The sequence below is a fragment of the Cuculus canorus genome, chromosome 1 (assembly GCF_017976375.1).
Source record: "Cuculus canorus isolate bCucCan1 chromosome 1, bCucCan1.pri, whole genome shotgun sequence".
NCBI classification, from domain to species: Eukaryota; Metazoa; Chordata; class Aves; order Cuculiformes; family Cuculidae; genus Cuculus; species Cuculus canorus.
This window is the reverse complement of record NC_071401.1, coordinates 63315829-63330789: the sequence shown is the minus strand read 5'-3', so window position 1 is coordinate 63330789 and position 14961 is coordinate 63315829. Positions and strand designations below refer to the sequence as shown.

Below are 14961 nucleotides of genomic sequence, written 5' to 3'. Positions count from 1 at the left end.
TTGTACTCAGTCAAGAAATCCAGTACACCTTAATGTAATATCCTTTCCTGGATAACAAACACACAAAGGGAGGTGTATGGTAAAGGTTCTGGCTTCCTTGAAAAAAGCAGGTAACTCTCCAACCTAGTACTTGGATCCCAGGGATCCAGAGGTCTTTTCTAAAATGGAGGAAAGCAAAGTTATTCTTTTCAAAGTTATTATTTCCAAAGGGAGTAAGGATTAAAAAGCAGAGTCGGTTGTAAGGACCTCTCCTATTTTCTCCTTCTTACCTGCAGTCTCTTTTTGCCCTGAAAATACAACTCCTCCATCGGGCTTCCCACCTCGCAGGTGCTCGATGCTAAATGCATCGTGGTGACTCAGAGTGCACAGAAAACAGACGCTCTGGGCTTCCATCTTGACCTCATCCCCTCAATGACCTGCAGCAGCATTTAACAAACAGGGAGCCATGACGTATTTTAGGTTGAGTCAAAAGATCTAGTGCTTTTGCTCTGTGTCATTACATCACCCATAGAGGATGGTGGCACACTCTGCCCAGAAGTTTGCACATTGCCTCACTTGCCACAGAGGGGGTGCCACTGCCCAGATGATCAATTTGCTTTTGCTAGTGCCTAAAGCCATTTTTGGATGTCAGTCAACTTTTTGACCTCTAATGAAAGGAAATCCCATTGACCTGGAACCAAGAAAGGCATGGAGGGGACAACGACAGTTCAGAGCTTCCTGTCCTTGAAACTTCCAGTTTATTTCCTGGCATCAGGCTGCAAATTGTAGTTCACACAACTAAGCAGTAAGTTCCAGATCTTAATGTGCTGAGGATATTTGGCACATGCCCAGCCTGTAGTGCATTCAGGTCAAGGATCATGGAATCAGCTTGTTTACTCTCATAGGGATCTTCATAGGGATATGCTGCCTTCCATAATTTCTTTTAAAAAAATATTCTGATGTAACCTCACATCCTTTTACTCCTTCCTCCTCACAGAATAGGAAGGGGAAAAAAAAAAAAAAAGGAATGTCATCTTTGGAGCACCTCTGATGAAAAAAGAACGAGAAATGAATGTGGAATGGGTATTTGAAACAGTCACTTGTCCCTAAAATTGGAGATACTTTGGCAGTCTGAAAATACCCATAGGACATGTGTCTACTAAATTTTTCCCCAAGGTCAGACAAGTACAGTACTTGGAAAAGGTGCTACTTCAAAAGTTATCAAGACCCACCCTCTGTAGTGCCCCTGGATGAGGGAATAATGGATGGAAGGAAGAGCACACTTAGGATTCCTCTTCCTCTTGTCCACCTTTCCTCTTCTCCATCTTCCTCCAGGACAAGAGGAAATGGCCTCAAGTTGTGCCAGAGGAGGTTTAAAGTGCATATTAGGAAAAATGTCTTTGCTGAAAGAGTGGTGAAGCATTGGAACAGTCTGCGAGGGGAAGCAGTGGAGTCACCACCCTTGGAAGTGTTCAAAAATTGTGTAGACCTGGCACCTGGGGACATGGTTTAGTAGGCATAATGGTGTTGCGTTGATGGTCGGACTCGATGATCTTAGAGGTCTTTTCCAATTTTAATGATTCTATGACTCTATAACTCAGCATCTTTGACCCTGAAGTTGTAAGGCTATTTACTGTTTTTAGGACATTTTCGTCTCATTCTATGATTTGGTAGCTACAGATTTAATTAGTTGAAGGAACCTAAGAAACTGTTTTGGGTTGAAAGGTTTGGTTTTTGTTTTGGGACTAGGTAAGGAAGACAGACTGACTGATAGGCATCAGAATTTGGAATAACTGACTCAGGTTCTGTTACCCAGTAAGTAATTTTTGGGGGTTTTGGTCTTTAACGAATACTTTACAGTGGTATTTTTATCACTTTTCTCAAAATCCATTAAATCTGGTTCGTATTTCTGGTTAGTGCCTACTAACTAATAGTACTTAATCCTACAAACTCAGATTTACATCTGGAAATCTCTGTCCTAGACCATTTTAAAGTCAAAAGGGGGTCTAAGGTAAGACATGCTGAGAGTACAAGCAGTTCATGTAATGCTGTTTCGATATTTTCTGCTTTATATCTCTACCCTGTTTTTTCTGTTCCCTAAGACCTCACTGGGATAGCCAAGATCAGATGGTATAAAGCCATGAATCTCGAAAAAAACAAAACTGATGCAACTCATTGCTTAAATCTGCCTTAAACGCTACAGTGTCAGAAGAAGGGAAGGTAGAAAAAGTTACTGTTGAAAGGACTTCAGGGCTCACCCAAATCAGTGTTTGAAGTCTGTGCCAGGCAATTTATTGGAAACTATAATGAAGAATAGAATGAGTAGACTGAATGACACCAGCATTGCATATCAGGCAGGATTTCATGTTTTGCAAGCCCATTAGAGATTCACTGAGTGATTTCTGTGTAGATAAGCATGGTTCTCATAGTATTACATACCTGGATTTTCAAGAAGCTTTTGACCTGGTGTTTTATCACAGGCTGTCAGTGTATTTGTATGGAATAAAAGAAGGATAAAAAACTGTCCAAAAGAAAGGAAACTCATAACTATATTACACAATATATAGCACTTTCCAGAACCAGAAAAAATCTCCGCTGTTCAACATCTCCATGAATTTTACAGAAAAGTTAATGCTATGAGGATACTTTGCCGATATAAAATTCATTTTTGAAAATAACAAGTAAGAAAGTACAAAGGAACCTGCACAATGTTTGGAAATAGTAAAAAAAAAAAAACAAACAAAAGTAAGGCAAAAGTAGGACAGTGCCACTGTAAACCCATACCTTTGATATTGTATGTACTTTTGTCCTCTTCATCTGAGAGGAAATGTAAATAGATACAGAGAAGTATGGAAATAAATACGGGAAATGTTCTGTGTGAAGGCTGCAATCCCACAGCAGTCTATGGGTTTACTTCTGTAATCCCACTCCACACTTCTTAGACCTGTTGCTGAACTTGTTCAGTAGAGTAACCTGATAGAAAACATCTATGCACTGAAAAAAAAAAAAGGAAGAGTTTCCTTCCAGGTAAGTGACTTGAAATGGTACAGCCTCATCTCAGGACATGGACAGGGGGAAACACAATGGAGGGGGGAATGTAACAGCCATTCCTACGAAACCTATGCCTGCAGCTGTAAGTTCACAGGCCATTTTGGCCAGCTTGGCTGCTTAAATTAGCAGGCCCATGCTTCCTTTGCATGCAGCCACTTGCTGCCACCCCTGAAAGCCTCTTCCTTTTGGTGTTTGCATAGCTGTGAAGTAACTCAGTGGGGGAACTGATCTGAATTAAAATTAATCATTTTTCTTTGACTACTCTAATCAGGTTTGTTGCATGCCAGCACAAGATGTGGATGTGACCGAAGGATGAGAACAAACAAAAAGGACTGGTGAGACCACTCCTTCGAGCAATGCCAGCTCAAAGGGTTTTGGAAACAAATAATAAGACAAAGCTCCATGGCTTAGGAAAAGGGATGGTCCTGAAAGCACATAACAGAGGTCTTTAAAATGACATAGTGAAAACAAATAGGGCATGATAATTCAGTATGTGTTGGAAGACAGAAATTCAAGATACCCTAAAAAATTATTAAGCATTGTATTTAAAGCTGATAGGAAAATTTCCCGTCTAGCCTTTGTGCACATCGGAAACCTTGCTGCCACTCCTGGAAGCCAGAATTACCAACAATCAAGAATCTGTTTGACAAATTCACAGGCAAGATGCACGTTTGTGGCTGTTAGCGTGACAGTGGACATGGTTTTTACCTTAGAGTGTTTTTCCTCTGCACTTCAGAAGTTGAAAACAGAAAGAAAAGACTCCATACTGGTTTTTTTATATATATATATATATTTATACCTGTTAGCGCTGTCTACCGTTAGCCATCGTCAGGCAGAAAATGTCACCCTATGAATATTTGCTTTGAACAAGTAAGCTGGCTCTTATGTTTTCATGCACCTTATTTCAAATGTATGCAATATAATGACGTTGTTTACATTAGTTACATTATATTTGCAGGAATTTACTGTGGAGACACGATTTATCTTAGACACACCTAACTACTAAAATTACATTAGACAAATTCTTTTTCATACAAGTTGTGCCATTAGAAGTATCTCGAAGAAAGTATAGATGGAGTTATCTGTCACAGTTACATGTCTGCTCAGCAGATAACAGAGGTAGCTTTAAAGTCATGGTAATAGGCCGTCCAAGCGCAGCTCTGAGTTCTGACCTTGCAGCTCTGGGTTACATCTCACAGGGTATATCAAAGAATCATAAAACGGTGCGAGTTGGAAGGGACCTTGAAGATCATCTAGTTCTACCCCCCTTGCCATTGGCAGGGACATGTCCCACTGGATCAGGTCGCTCAAAGCCTGGCTTTGAACACCTCCAGGGATTGGCCACACATGACTTCTCTGGACAACCTATTCCAATGCCTCACCACCCTCACAGGAAAAAAAAAAAATTCTCCTAATATTTAGTTTAAATCTCCCCTCTTTAAGCTAAAAACCATTCCCCCTCATCCTATCCCTGCACTCCCTGTTAAAGAGCCCCTCCTCAGCTTTCCTGTAACCCCTTCAGGTACTGGAAGGTCACTATAAGGTCTCTCTAGAGCCTTCTCTTCTCCAGGCTGAACAACCCCAACTCTCTCAGCCTGTCAATGTGCCCGTTTAACCAGAGTGGACCAGGATAGCAAAGGGCAGCTCACAACACATCTGTACAAACCACGTCTGTCTCTTTCCCAAGGAGTCTATCTTAAAACACTGATATAAACTGAAAAATTAGTTCTGAAGAAAATATGTGTTGGGGGGTGGGGAGAACCCAAGTTCCTAATTTCAGGCAGGACTGGGTGCCAGGTTCTCCCTCTCGGTGATGAACCACAGGAAGGTTTGGGTTGGAAAGGGCCTTAAAGACCATCCAGTTCCAAACCCCCTGCCATGGCAGGGACACCTCCCACCACACCAGGCTGCTCAAGGCCCCCAGAGCGATTAAAACGATGCTCCCGGCAGCACGGCCGGAGGTGAGGCGGGGAGCAGCCTTCCCACTGGCTTCCCGGTCCCTGCCGCCCGCCCCCCAGCCCCGTAAATCCTCCCCCGCCGCTCCCCAGCGGGCGGGCAGGTACGCGGGTGTGTCGCTGAGCCTCGGAAGGGACTTGGCGAGCGATTGGGTAGGACGGGCGAGCGGCTCCCCCGCCGTGCTCCCGCGGCAGCAGCGCCCTCCCTCCCCGCCTCCCCGCCCGCCGCGCCGCCCGCTCCGCTCCGCTCTTCTCCGCCCCGCCGCGCTCCCACGGCCGCCGCATCGATGCCGCATCCCGCGGCGCCCCTCGGGGCCGCCCTGCTGCTCGTCCTGCTGGCGGCCGACTCCTCGCAGAGTGAGTACTGGGCGAGCAGGAGGAGGGGGACACGCGTCCCTCCCGCACACGGCGAGGAGCATCCTCCCCACCGCCCCGAGTGTGCGGTGCGGGGGAGCTGATTGGGGGGGGGGAGGGCAGGAGAGAGGGGATGCCGCACACTCCCCTGAGCATCCCCCACCGCTCCGAATGTGCGTGTGTGCTGAGTGAGGTGCGGGGGAACTGATAGGGGGTGAGGAAGGGACACTGCACACGCCGCTGAGCATCCCCCACCGCCCCGACTGTGCGGTGCGGGGGAGCTGATGGGGGGATGGGGGGGGGAGCAGGAGAGAGGGGGTGCTGCACACGCCGCTGAGCATCCCCCATCGCCCTGAGTGTGCAGTGCGGGGGAGCTGATGGGGGGATGGGGGGGGGAGCAGGAGAGAGGGGGTGCTGCACACGCCGCTGAGCATCCCCCATCGCCCTGAGTGTGCGTGTGTACTGACTGCGGTGCGGGGGAGTTGCTGGGGGTGAGGAGGGGGATGCTGCGCAAGCCGCTGAGCATCTCCCATCGGCCCGAGTGTGCGTGTGTGCGGTGCGGGGGAGCTGCTGGGGGGCGAGGGGGGGCGGGATGCTGCACACGGCGCTGAGCATCCCCCACCGCCCCGAGCGTGCGTGTGTGCCCGTGCGGTGCGGGAGAGCTGCTGGGGGGTGAGGGGAGGATACTGCATGCTCCACGGAGCATCCCCCACCGCCCCGTGTGTGCCCCTGCGGTGCGGGGGAGCTGCTGGGAGCGAGGAGGAGCCGCTGCGCGGCTGCGCTGCGGTGGTTGCGGCGGCGGCTGCGGGTGCGGCAGCGGGGCCGCAGCCAGAAGGATCCGGGTGGGTGGGATACAGAGCAGCCAGGCGGGCTCAGCTGTTCACCCCTGCCTCCCCTTCCTCCTGCTCCTCCTCCTCCTCCTCGCCCCCCACGGCCCAGCCGTGCTGCTGCGCGCCCGGGAGGCATCCCAGTTCCTGCGGCAGAGGCAGCGGCGAGCCTACCAGATCTTCGAGGAAGCCAAGCAAGGGCACCTGGAGAGGGAGTGCGTGGAGGAGCACTGCAGCAAGGAAGAGGCCCGCGAGGTGTTCGAGAACGACCCAGAGACGGTAAGGGCACAGGGATTTGGGTGGGTGGTCCGGCTCTGCGCTCCAGCCTTCCCTCCATCCAGCTGCCTGCACAGCTGGGGAAGCCGTCGGGAAGAGGAGGAGGAGGAACCAGAACCATTGGGTGGTCTCAGAGCAGAACTAGCACTCAGCCTGCACAAGGACTGTGTCAGTGCTGTCCCGGTAGAAATGCCTGGGTGAGGATGGTCTGGGTGAGCAGTCCAGCCTGGTGCCAGCTGGCATGGCTGCTGGCTCTGGAGAGTGGAAGGGCCCTGTTCCCCCACAGCATAAATCCATGAAGCAAGACCACTGTGCCATAAAGCTATGTCTTCTCTTTCTGGACACCTTAGCATCCCTGTTTCCTTCATCTTCTCATCCCATCTGTATCTGTATCCCCTTAATGTTGTGACAAATGTCAGAATAGGAGTTTCTCAGAAGTATGTCATAAACACACTTTAATCCTTTTGAACCATGTCCAGCTTGGTTAAGGTTTTGCAATCAGTAGAGTGAGCACCTGTCACAACAACAGCAGGAAAGCATGTGTATGGGAATGCGGTCCTGCTGCACTTCTAAAACTAAGCGTGGATTCACACAGCTGCAGCCTGCACACTGCATGCAGAACTGACTTTTGCAGTTTTCATTTCAGTCTTCTTCCCACCTGGAACAGCATATAGATGCAGTTTTGTTGTTTTACAAAGCTTAGCTTGCTCTTCCAATTACTTTACACCTCCTTTCATTGCCTTTTTGGGTAGACTGTTCTCATTGCAGCGCTTATCTAGCACTGATTTAGCAGCGGGAAATGGATTTTCTTGGTGTTCAGACTGAACATATCAGACTGATATTGCACAGTGTGTTCCTGTTAATGGTAGGATGCTCTAGGAAGAAGGTAGGACAGAGAGAGGGAGAGAGAGACAGAGAGACAGAGAGACAGAGTGTGTGTGTGTTTGTGTGTGTACAGAGACACAAACACACCACAGGCAAGGGAGGGACTCATCTTAGGAGATGTTTTATGCTTCAGTCAGACCAGTCTTGACATGTGTGCCACAGTAGTAGGCTTAGCACTGGATATACGGTACAGTAGCTTGTTGTCACAAAACAGCAGTAAGTACAGCAAAAACATTGTGGTGCTGGCTTTTCTTTTTGACAGTCTTTAATTTAGAGCTTAATACGGAGCACTTGCCCAGGCAGCGTTTAACGGTACGGCTCTTACGTGTACATGTAGTCACATCTGCTTGCAGCAAAGTTTGCTTCTGTTCTGTAAAACTGAGCTAATTCAGAATATGGATCATTGTGAAGTAGCAATGGCTAGCACAACTATTTCCATATTCGAAAAACATGACTTCAAATACAGTATAAATATTCACTATATAGCATCAAATGCGGGAAAAATATCCCAAATGGGATTCTGGCATAAAGGTGATCTGAGGTCACCAGCTTGGCTACCTGGCTTCTGGCCCAGAAAGTAACCAAAGGCGATGCATTGGTAGATCACTTCGGAGTGTGGAAGACTGTGTAAAAGTGTCAGGAGGTTTTAACTATATTCAGTACTTATCCTGTATATTAGAAGAAATAAACAGATCTCCTACTGTAATGAAAATAGTGAAATCAATTTGGTATGAAATATTTTTCATGCGTAATGTAATTCTTCAGTCATGCCATTTAAGCATGTTTTGCAGGAACAGCACAAACTTTCTGTCATTGAAAATTATTTTTTTTTTTTTTTTGGTGCATTTCCCCTGTTATTGCAGCCAGGTCTTTCTGTGGTTCTGAAAGACCCCCGATGAAATAGCTCCTAGGCTGGATAAGCTAGTGTCTGTACCCCCTTGCTTATTTTACATGTGCTTCTACACCAAAGTACTGTAGTTTATAATACGTTCAGGCCTGTAGTGACATGAGATCCTACCTGTTCTGGGACACAAAACTCCCAAAAGCTGTGAACTTGCTTGTTACATGCAGTATGTCCTGCTTCATGCTGTTGCTTTGCTTCGATCTCACTGAGAAGCAAGTGTGCCACCACCTATCGGGAAGATTTATGGCCCTTCCTATCCATTTTACAATCAGTGTGTGACATGAAGGCAGGAGCTGCTGTTCAGTAGCAGGTTTTTAGTGCATGGTGACAGAGGTCATGTATTCAGGCTGTTTTTATTCTATACCTGGAAGCCTTCTGTGCTTTGTAAGGCATAGGTGACTACTCCTCTGAGAGTATCTGTGGATTTGATGGGCAGAGTGTTTTCCTCATCTGCATTTTCATCTGACTGGATCTTTTCACATCTCTTTAATGTGCACCTTAGGTAATAGAAGTGTTTCTTAAATGGTAGGAGGTTGTCATGCTGTCATTTCACTGATGCTGCCTTGTACATCCTGTCCTGGTGACTGACAGAAGGAAGCTAGACGAGGCAGACTTGACTCAGGAAAGATGAAAATTGTTGATAAAACAACACCTAGCAGTTAGAGGAATTGCGGTAACTACAATTGCACATCAGCATATTGTCAGGCTGTAGCTGGTCCATGCAGGTAAAGTATGGACCAGGAAAATGTACAGATTACTGTTGACAGATGATATTTCCTTGTAGGAAAGGAAAGGAAGGCTGACATTTTTTTTCCTCTGCCCTCTGAACCTGGTCACAGGGATTAACTACTTAGGTGATAGCAGAAAGAAACAGCTACAGCACTTTTTGTCCTGCACTGAGCCCCATGGCTAACCTTGTAGTAGGCAAGTTGTGAGGAACGCATCGATGTGCTGCTGATCTGGGCTTTCAGGTCTGTCCGTGTCTCCTGGGGTTCATGCTTTAAAGCACCAGATGAGCATGGATAGGATGTAGGCATTTGGCTTTTACCATCCCCTGGGAGCAATGGTCCTGAAGCCTTGACGACTGAGGGTTAGTTTGAGGTTAGTTAATAGCTTGCTGTTTCTCTGTTTGACCTCAAGAAAGGCTTAAGATGTAAGCACAAAAGCATTGTTCCTCTTTCCTACCCACCCTGGCAGATGATCTAATAAAATGTACGAGTCTTCTATACAAGGCTTACCATTCTTAATTCTCCTGTGGTTGTGTGAAGAGAATTTGAAGGCCTAATTTTCAAACCTAAGACTTCAAGATGTGATATGAAATAATATTAACTGGTTCAATCAGGAAGCTCCAGAAGTTCAGGTACGATGAAGCAAGGCTGTAGTGTAGCTTATGTGATGCTTCATAGGCAAAAACATAGCTTGATCCAGCCAATTATTACATCTAGCCAAGAACAACGTTTTATGGAAAGACACCTACTGAAGCAGTGGAAGGCACAGGAAAAGGGTCCTCTAGTGTAGGTAATGAGTGGAATGAAATGTCGTTTACCTATACCAGAGCACTCTTTTTTTCTGTGCCTTCCTCTGCTCTAGTGATCAGCTTTCCAAAGCAGCATCTGCAAGCTGTCAGCAGTAGATACACATTCTCAAACCTGAATGCGGGTGTTGCCACATGTGTGATTACTTACATCAACTGCTAAGAATAGTGTATTAGGCAGGGCTAAACAGCCATTCATTTGCAGGCCAGTGCAGCTTTTGTCTTTTACGTTATGGAAAATAGAAATATCAGCTCACCCAGGCTGGAGGAAGGAAGATCAATTGAAACAGTTTTAGAGTTATTTTTTTTTAGGAGGCAGAGCAAAAGTCAGGCTGTGCCATTTGTATGACTATACATGGTAAAAACAAGTGTGAGCCTAGGTTAATGAGCCTTGCAGCCTGGGTTTTTTCAGGAGCTAATTGTAATATCCTTAGATATTACTGCGGAACTTTGGGATGGTTCCTGTTTCGTAATTTCATTTGTGCTCATGGTACCAAAGAGAAAAATGAAAGGATAAATGGTGAGAAAAAAATAAAGATGGAAAATGTGTTCATGGGAGGTATGAGGATTGATTCTAAATGCAATCTATCAAAAAGATATGCTAGGTGTGATAGATGGCATGAAGTTGCTAAATAACTTAGATATAGAGATAAGAATATTATCTTACTTGAAATGTTGATAAGGCCTTATAAAAAGCAGTACTGCAGAAATATTTGACCTTGGTATGCAGTCAAGGCATTACAGCTTGTTAGCCAACTGATAAACTACTCTGGAATTTGGTTGACTTGTTCTAAAAATGTGGTTATCAAATCACGTAAAACAAAGGGCAGAAGGGAATGTAATTGCTGGTGTTCATAGAAGTGTTGCATTTCACTAAAGAATTAATACAGCAAAAACATGTCCTTTTGCAAGGCGTTTCTCTGTTTTGAAACACTCGGCGCAAGGAAGGTATTTGAACCCTTTTATCATTTGGAACCACAGTTTATAAGTGCAACATCTGGCACTGCTTATCATATTTGGTATTATTACTGTTGAAGAATTGCTGGTCTTCCTGCAGATTGCCATTGAAATTGCCATGCTGAATACTCTGAAAGCTGTTAGGCCAGAAGCACTGACACAGGTCAGCCTGGCCACTTGTGTCTACTCTTTGTGGATTTGCCCCTCAACAGAGTACCATGGGAAGCCTGCTCGTTTTTGTATGTGTGCAGCATGAAGATTTGATTCACAGGCATTCACATGAAAAGTTCTGTTGCTTTTTGAGGGATTTGCATCCAAATTGCTATTAAAATCCATGGCCTGACAAATACACAAAACACTGGCAGAAAATCACACAGTGGCTTGGTCTGAGAGGGACTGAGGAGGTCTCTAGTCCATTCGTAGCAAGGGCAGCAGGGAGACCAGACCAGTCTTTTCAGGACTTTTTAGTCATGTCTAGAAAATTACTGATCCTAACAAGATATCCGGCAATGTCAGCATTATTTCTGCTGGGCTGGGTTTATCAAGAAGCCGAAATGCAGATGAAGCAATATATAGGGCGTAATCATGGTCAGTTTGCTTGTGTTTCATACCGTTACTGGCTCATTGGTTTTATAAATAAAGATAATAAAGAGATAAATTTCTTTATCTCTTCTTGTTGGTGCAGAATTCATCTGAGAGAGGGAAAGAGTTACAGTGAAGTCCGTGCTGATGATATAACCTGCTTGGACTCAGCATATGGAAGAATTGGATTCCCAGCCACAATGGTACCTGCTTAGTAGAGAAAGGAAATACAGGGAGATTCAGACTTCTGTCCAGGAACAGCTTGAAGGAAAGAAGAAGGAAGTAGAAAGGTTTGAGTGCCCACATAGATTCCACAGTGGCATTCCAGCTCTCTGCTGGAAGGAGGTCAGGGTGAGCGCCAGGAGTTCTCCCTTCGCTTTCTTCCTTCTCCCCCTAGTTTCTTATAAAGGAAACACAGGATGAGAGAGAGTTGTACCAAAATCCAGTGAGTCTAACTGATCTGGGAGGCAAACAGATTGGGACTGTGGAGTGGTATTGCACGCTAATCCTCCTGTGCAGCCGGAGAGAAGGAACAAGAGAAAGCAGGAGTGGTGAATATTGCACTGAGGGTCTATTTGAAGGACAGAAGAAGATGCTAAGAATGGTAAATTGGAACCGGGGCATTATACAGGTTTGGGTCAAGAAGGAAGATAATAGAAAAAGCAGATAAAGTTATTAAGTCATTTTTTTAGAGGAATATGACATATTTTAATAAATATGTGAGTGGGGAAAGCCAATTAAAATATAAAAAAAGAATTTTGTGGCTAAAGGATCATTTAATTTTATTTTTAAATTACAAAAAAAAGGGGCAGCCTGCTAGGAGTTAATACAGTTTGTTAGTACAGCTGCAGAAGAACCAGGTAAGAGAACACTGAATTTGTATAAATTGGCAGTTGTGGTTCATGTGTGCTCCAAACTCTAAGTGAACTTAATGGATTACAAGCAATTATTTTCCACTAAGAATGAAGAACAATAATGGAATAAGTGTCAGAGATTTACAAGAAACTCAGGATGGACATAGCAAGGGAGCTGCACACAGCACAACTGCTCTGGAGGCTGTGGGACACAGAGCTGGGGTACAAAGAGGGAAAAGCTTTCAGGCAGGACAGTTACTAGAGAAGCAGCAAGAATGTTCATTATCTCATACTTTGGTCCCCAGTGAAGTAATTCAGCAAGTGCTAAATGACCGAAACCATGGCAATTTGAAAACAGAACCAGTGGAAAAGGGCGGAGGGAAGGGATTCTTCCAGTTTACCTCTGTTCCACTCACATCATAATCTTCCCAGGTTTGGTTTCACGTTTGGGAGCTCAGCTGATGTAGTTAGAGTAGGCGGCCCCCTTTCCTATTCTGCTCACACTGCCGGCACAACTGCATGGATTGATTTAAGGAACTGATCTAAAGAAAAGCAGTCTGGACAGAAGAATGAACATACTTCAGCTGGATCAGTTCCCTGGTCCAGGTCACCACGCAGCTTCACAAGGGGCTGCACGAACCAACAGATTGTAAATGACAGTGTAGGTACAGGATGGGAGAGCCGAGTGCCAGGGGAGAAGCAGAAAGAGGAGGCAACAGCTTATACTGTCAAAGAAGTGAATTAATAACCAAGCCTGGGAGAATCTGATTGAAGATTTTCAGCAGGTCTCCCTTCTGTATCTATACCTTCATCACTATTTTGTTATGACCTGCTGTTCTAGAGGCTTTCCACACATGCACATGTCTGTGAGGAAGTTTCCTTGTTTATTATTTTGGGTTTTCTTCCTCTTCCTTCAAGCATCAGCAATGGGATCAGGTGAAAGAGCAAAGCTGGAAAGTGAGGGGGATACACAGGGAGACGGGGGCAAGTGTTGGTGTTGCCTTCACTCTGCACACCTGCCAGGACAGAAGGGTGTTTAAATGAAGAGGTAAAAGAAGAATGGAACATGGTTGCACTGTACAAAATTACAGACATCTGGAGAGCTACCACATTTGGCCAACTCCTGGAACAAGGAGTCCTGATCCAATTCCAGAAAATGTTTAGGACAAGAACAGAGAAGCAAAAGTTACTTAGTTATTAAAGCAGTGAACAGGGAAGTATGAGATCAGATTCTGTCACAAGGACCTACTGTTGTCTCAGATGTCACTTCCCTATTCCTTGCTTGCCTGTCCACACTGATGCAAAATTCATCAATGCCTTAAACTGGCTGAACGCTGTTACTGTGAGTTGCAACCTCTTCAGGTAAGAAAAATCCTAAGAAACTATATCATTAGATTAGAGGAAGGGGGAAAATGCAGTGTTTCTTTGCTTCAGTGGATGTTACAGATGTTACAGAACCTATAAGAGAGATCACAAACACTTAAATCGTGTTGTATGGGATATATAATCTCTTCTACCTTAAATGTGGTTTAAGTAATTGTAGAGAAATGACACAATGACACAGGATGCTGAAAGAGACAGGCTTTTACTTATCCTAGGTGTTTTGTCAGATCCTTGTTTACGTAATTTGATTGGAGTTTCTAAGCCAGTGTTAGTTTAACTACACATACAGATACTGTATTACAATAACTAAGGATTCACACATAACACCAAGTGAAGATCTGTCATTAAATTGGGATCTTCTTTTCAAATTGTACATCATTATGGCTGGAGGGAAAGTAGCCTTTCAATCTTGAAGCACTGGAGGATGCTTCAAAGCATTCATGATTAGATTGCATTAAGAATAACTTCAAAGAGCATGCAGTCAACTCATTGGAAGCACTCTAAATATTCCAACAAGAATAATTTATACCCTTTGGCACTAATTACCTCATTTCACACCATTACTGTCCAATCAAACCCTGCCTCAGACTGTCTGTAGGAATCATGTCTCTGTGCCCCCACAAATGTGAAGGATCTGTGTGTTGCTTGGCTGTACATATAGGAATGTTTTTCCTTCTTTTTTTTCCATTTATGACTTTTTTTTTTTCCCCTGTAATTGTTCATTCTAATAATTGGTGGGGTTTTCCTCATTGCAGAACAACATCTTTTGCAGAAGTTACACCACAGTATGCTGTTGGCAAATAGTCCTGCCTCTCCGAACAGGGAGAGGGAAGCTATGGCAAGAGATGTTTTTTATTTCCAGTGTTCTGGATCCTGCAGAGATCTCTATGAAACAGGTGGTTCTCGAGAGGGTGATCTGGAATGCTGCTAGTTTGAAAAGGTAAATAACTCAGTGGGAGCAGCAGTCGTAGTCTTCATGCAGCAGAATTGCTGGACAGTGAAATGGATACTCTGCAAAGGAAGACAACATGTAAAAGCTGCTCCAAACAGTAGTAACTCTGGTGGTAGGAGAGGAGGCTCTGAGGCTACTTTTGGATTGTAACATGACCTCTTTTCTTCTCTAAAGCCTCGCTTGCCAAATTGTCAAGAGAAGTTTTCTTTGCTCCTTGCATGGAGAATGTACATTGCCCCAAAGCAAATAGGAAGCCAACTAACCTGGCTGAGTGTAGGGTTCCTCACAAAGAGAGGGAAAACTTGTGTGCGCAGCGTGGCATTGATTTGAATGTAAATCTACAACTATGGGTTCTCTATATTTAAAATTCTAAATTGTAGGACTACTTAATTGCATTGTATGGGAGGAAGGCCTAATCATTCAGCATGAGATCTGAGGTGTGACTTTAAAAAATGCAAAGCTCCCGAG

At 44.9% G+C, this 14961-nt stretch overlaps 1 protein-coding gene across 1 annotated transcript in view; it reads left to right on the top strand.

Moving 5' to 3' along the window:
• Positions 1–5097: 5097 nt before the first annotated feature.
• Positions 5098–14961, top strand: part of GAS6 (growth arrest specific 6) — a 39442-nt gene continuing 29578 nt past the window's right edge. Inside the window, exons 1-2 of the mRNA XM_054070992.1 lie at positions 5098–5342; positions 6279–6445. Of these exons, the coding sequence (XP_053926967.1) occupies positions 5273–5342; positions 6279–6445 (237 nt within the window). The 5' untranslated portion in view covers positions 5098–5272. The remainder of the gene's footprint in view (positions 5343–6278; positions 6446–14961) is intronic.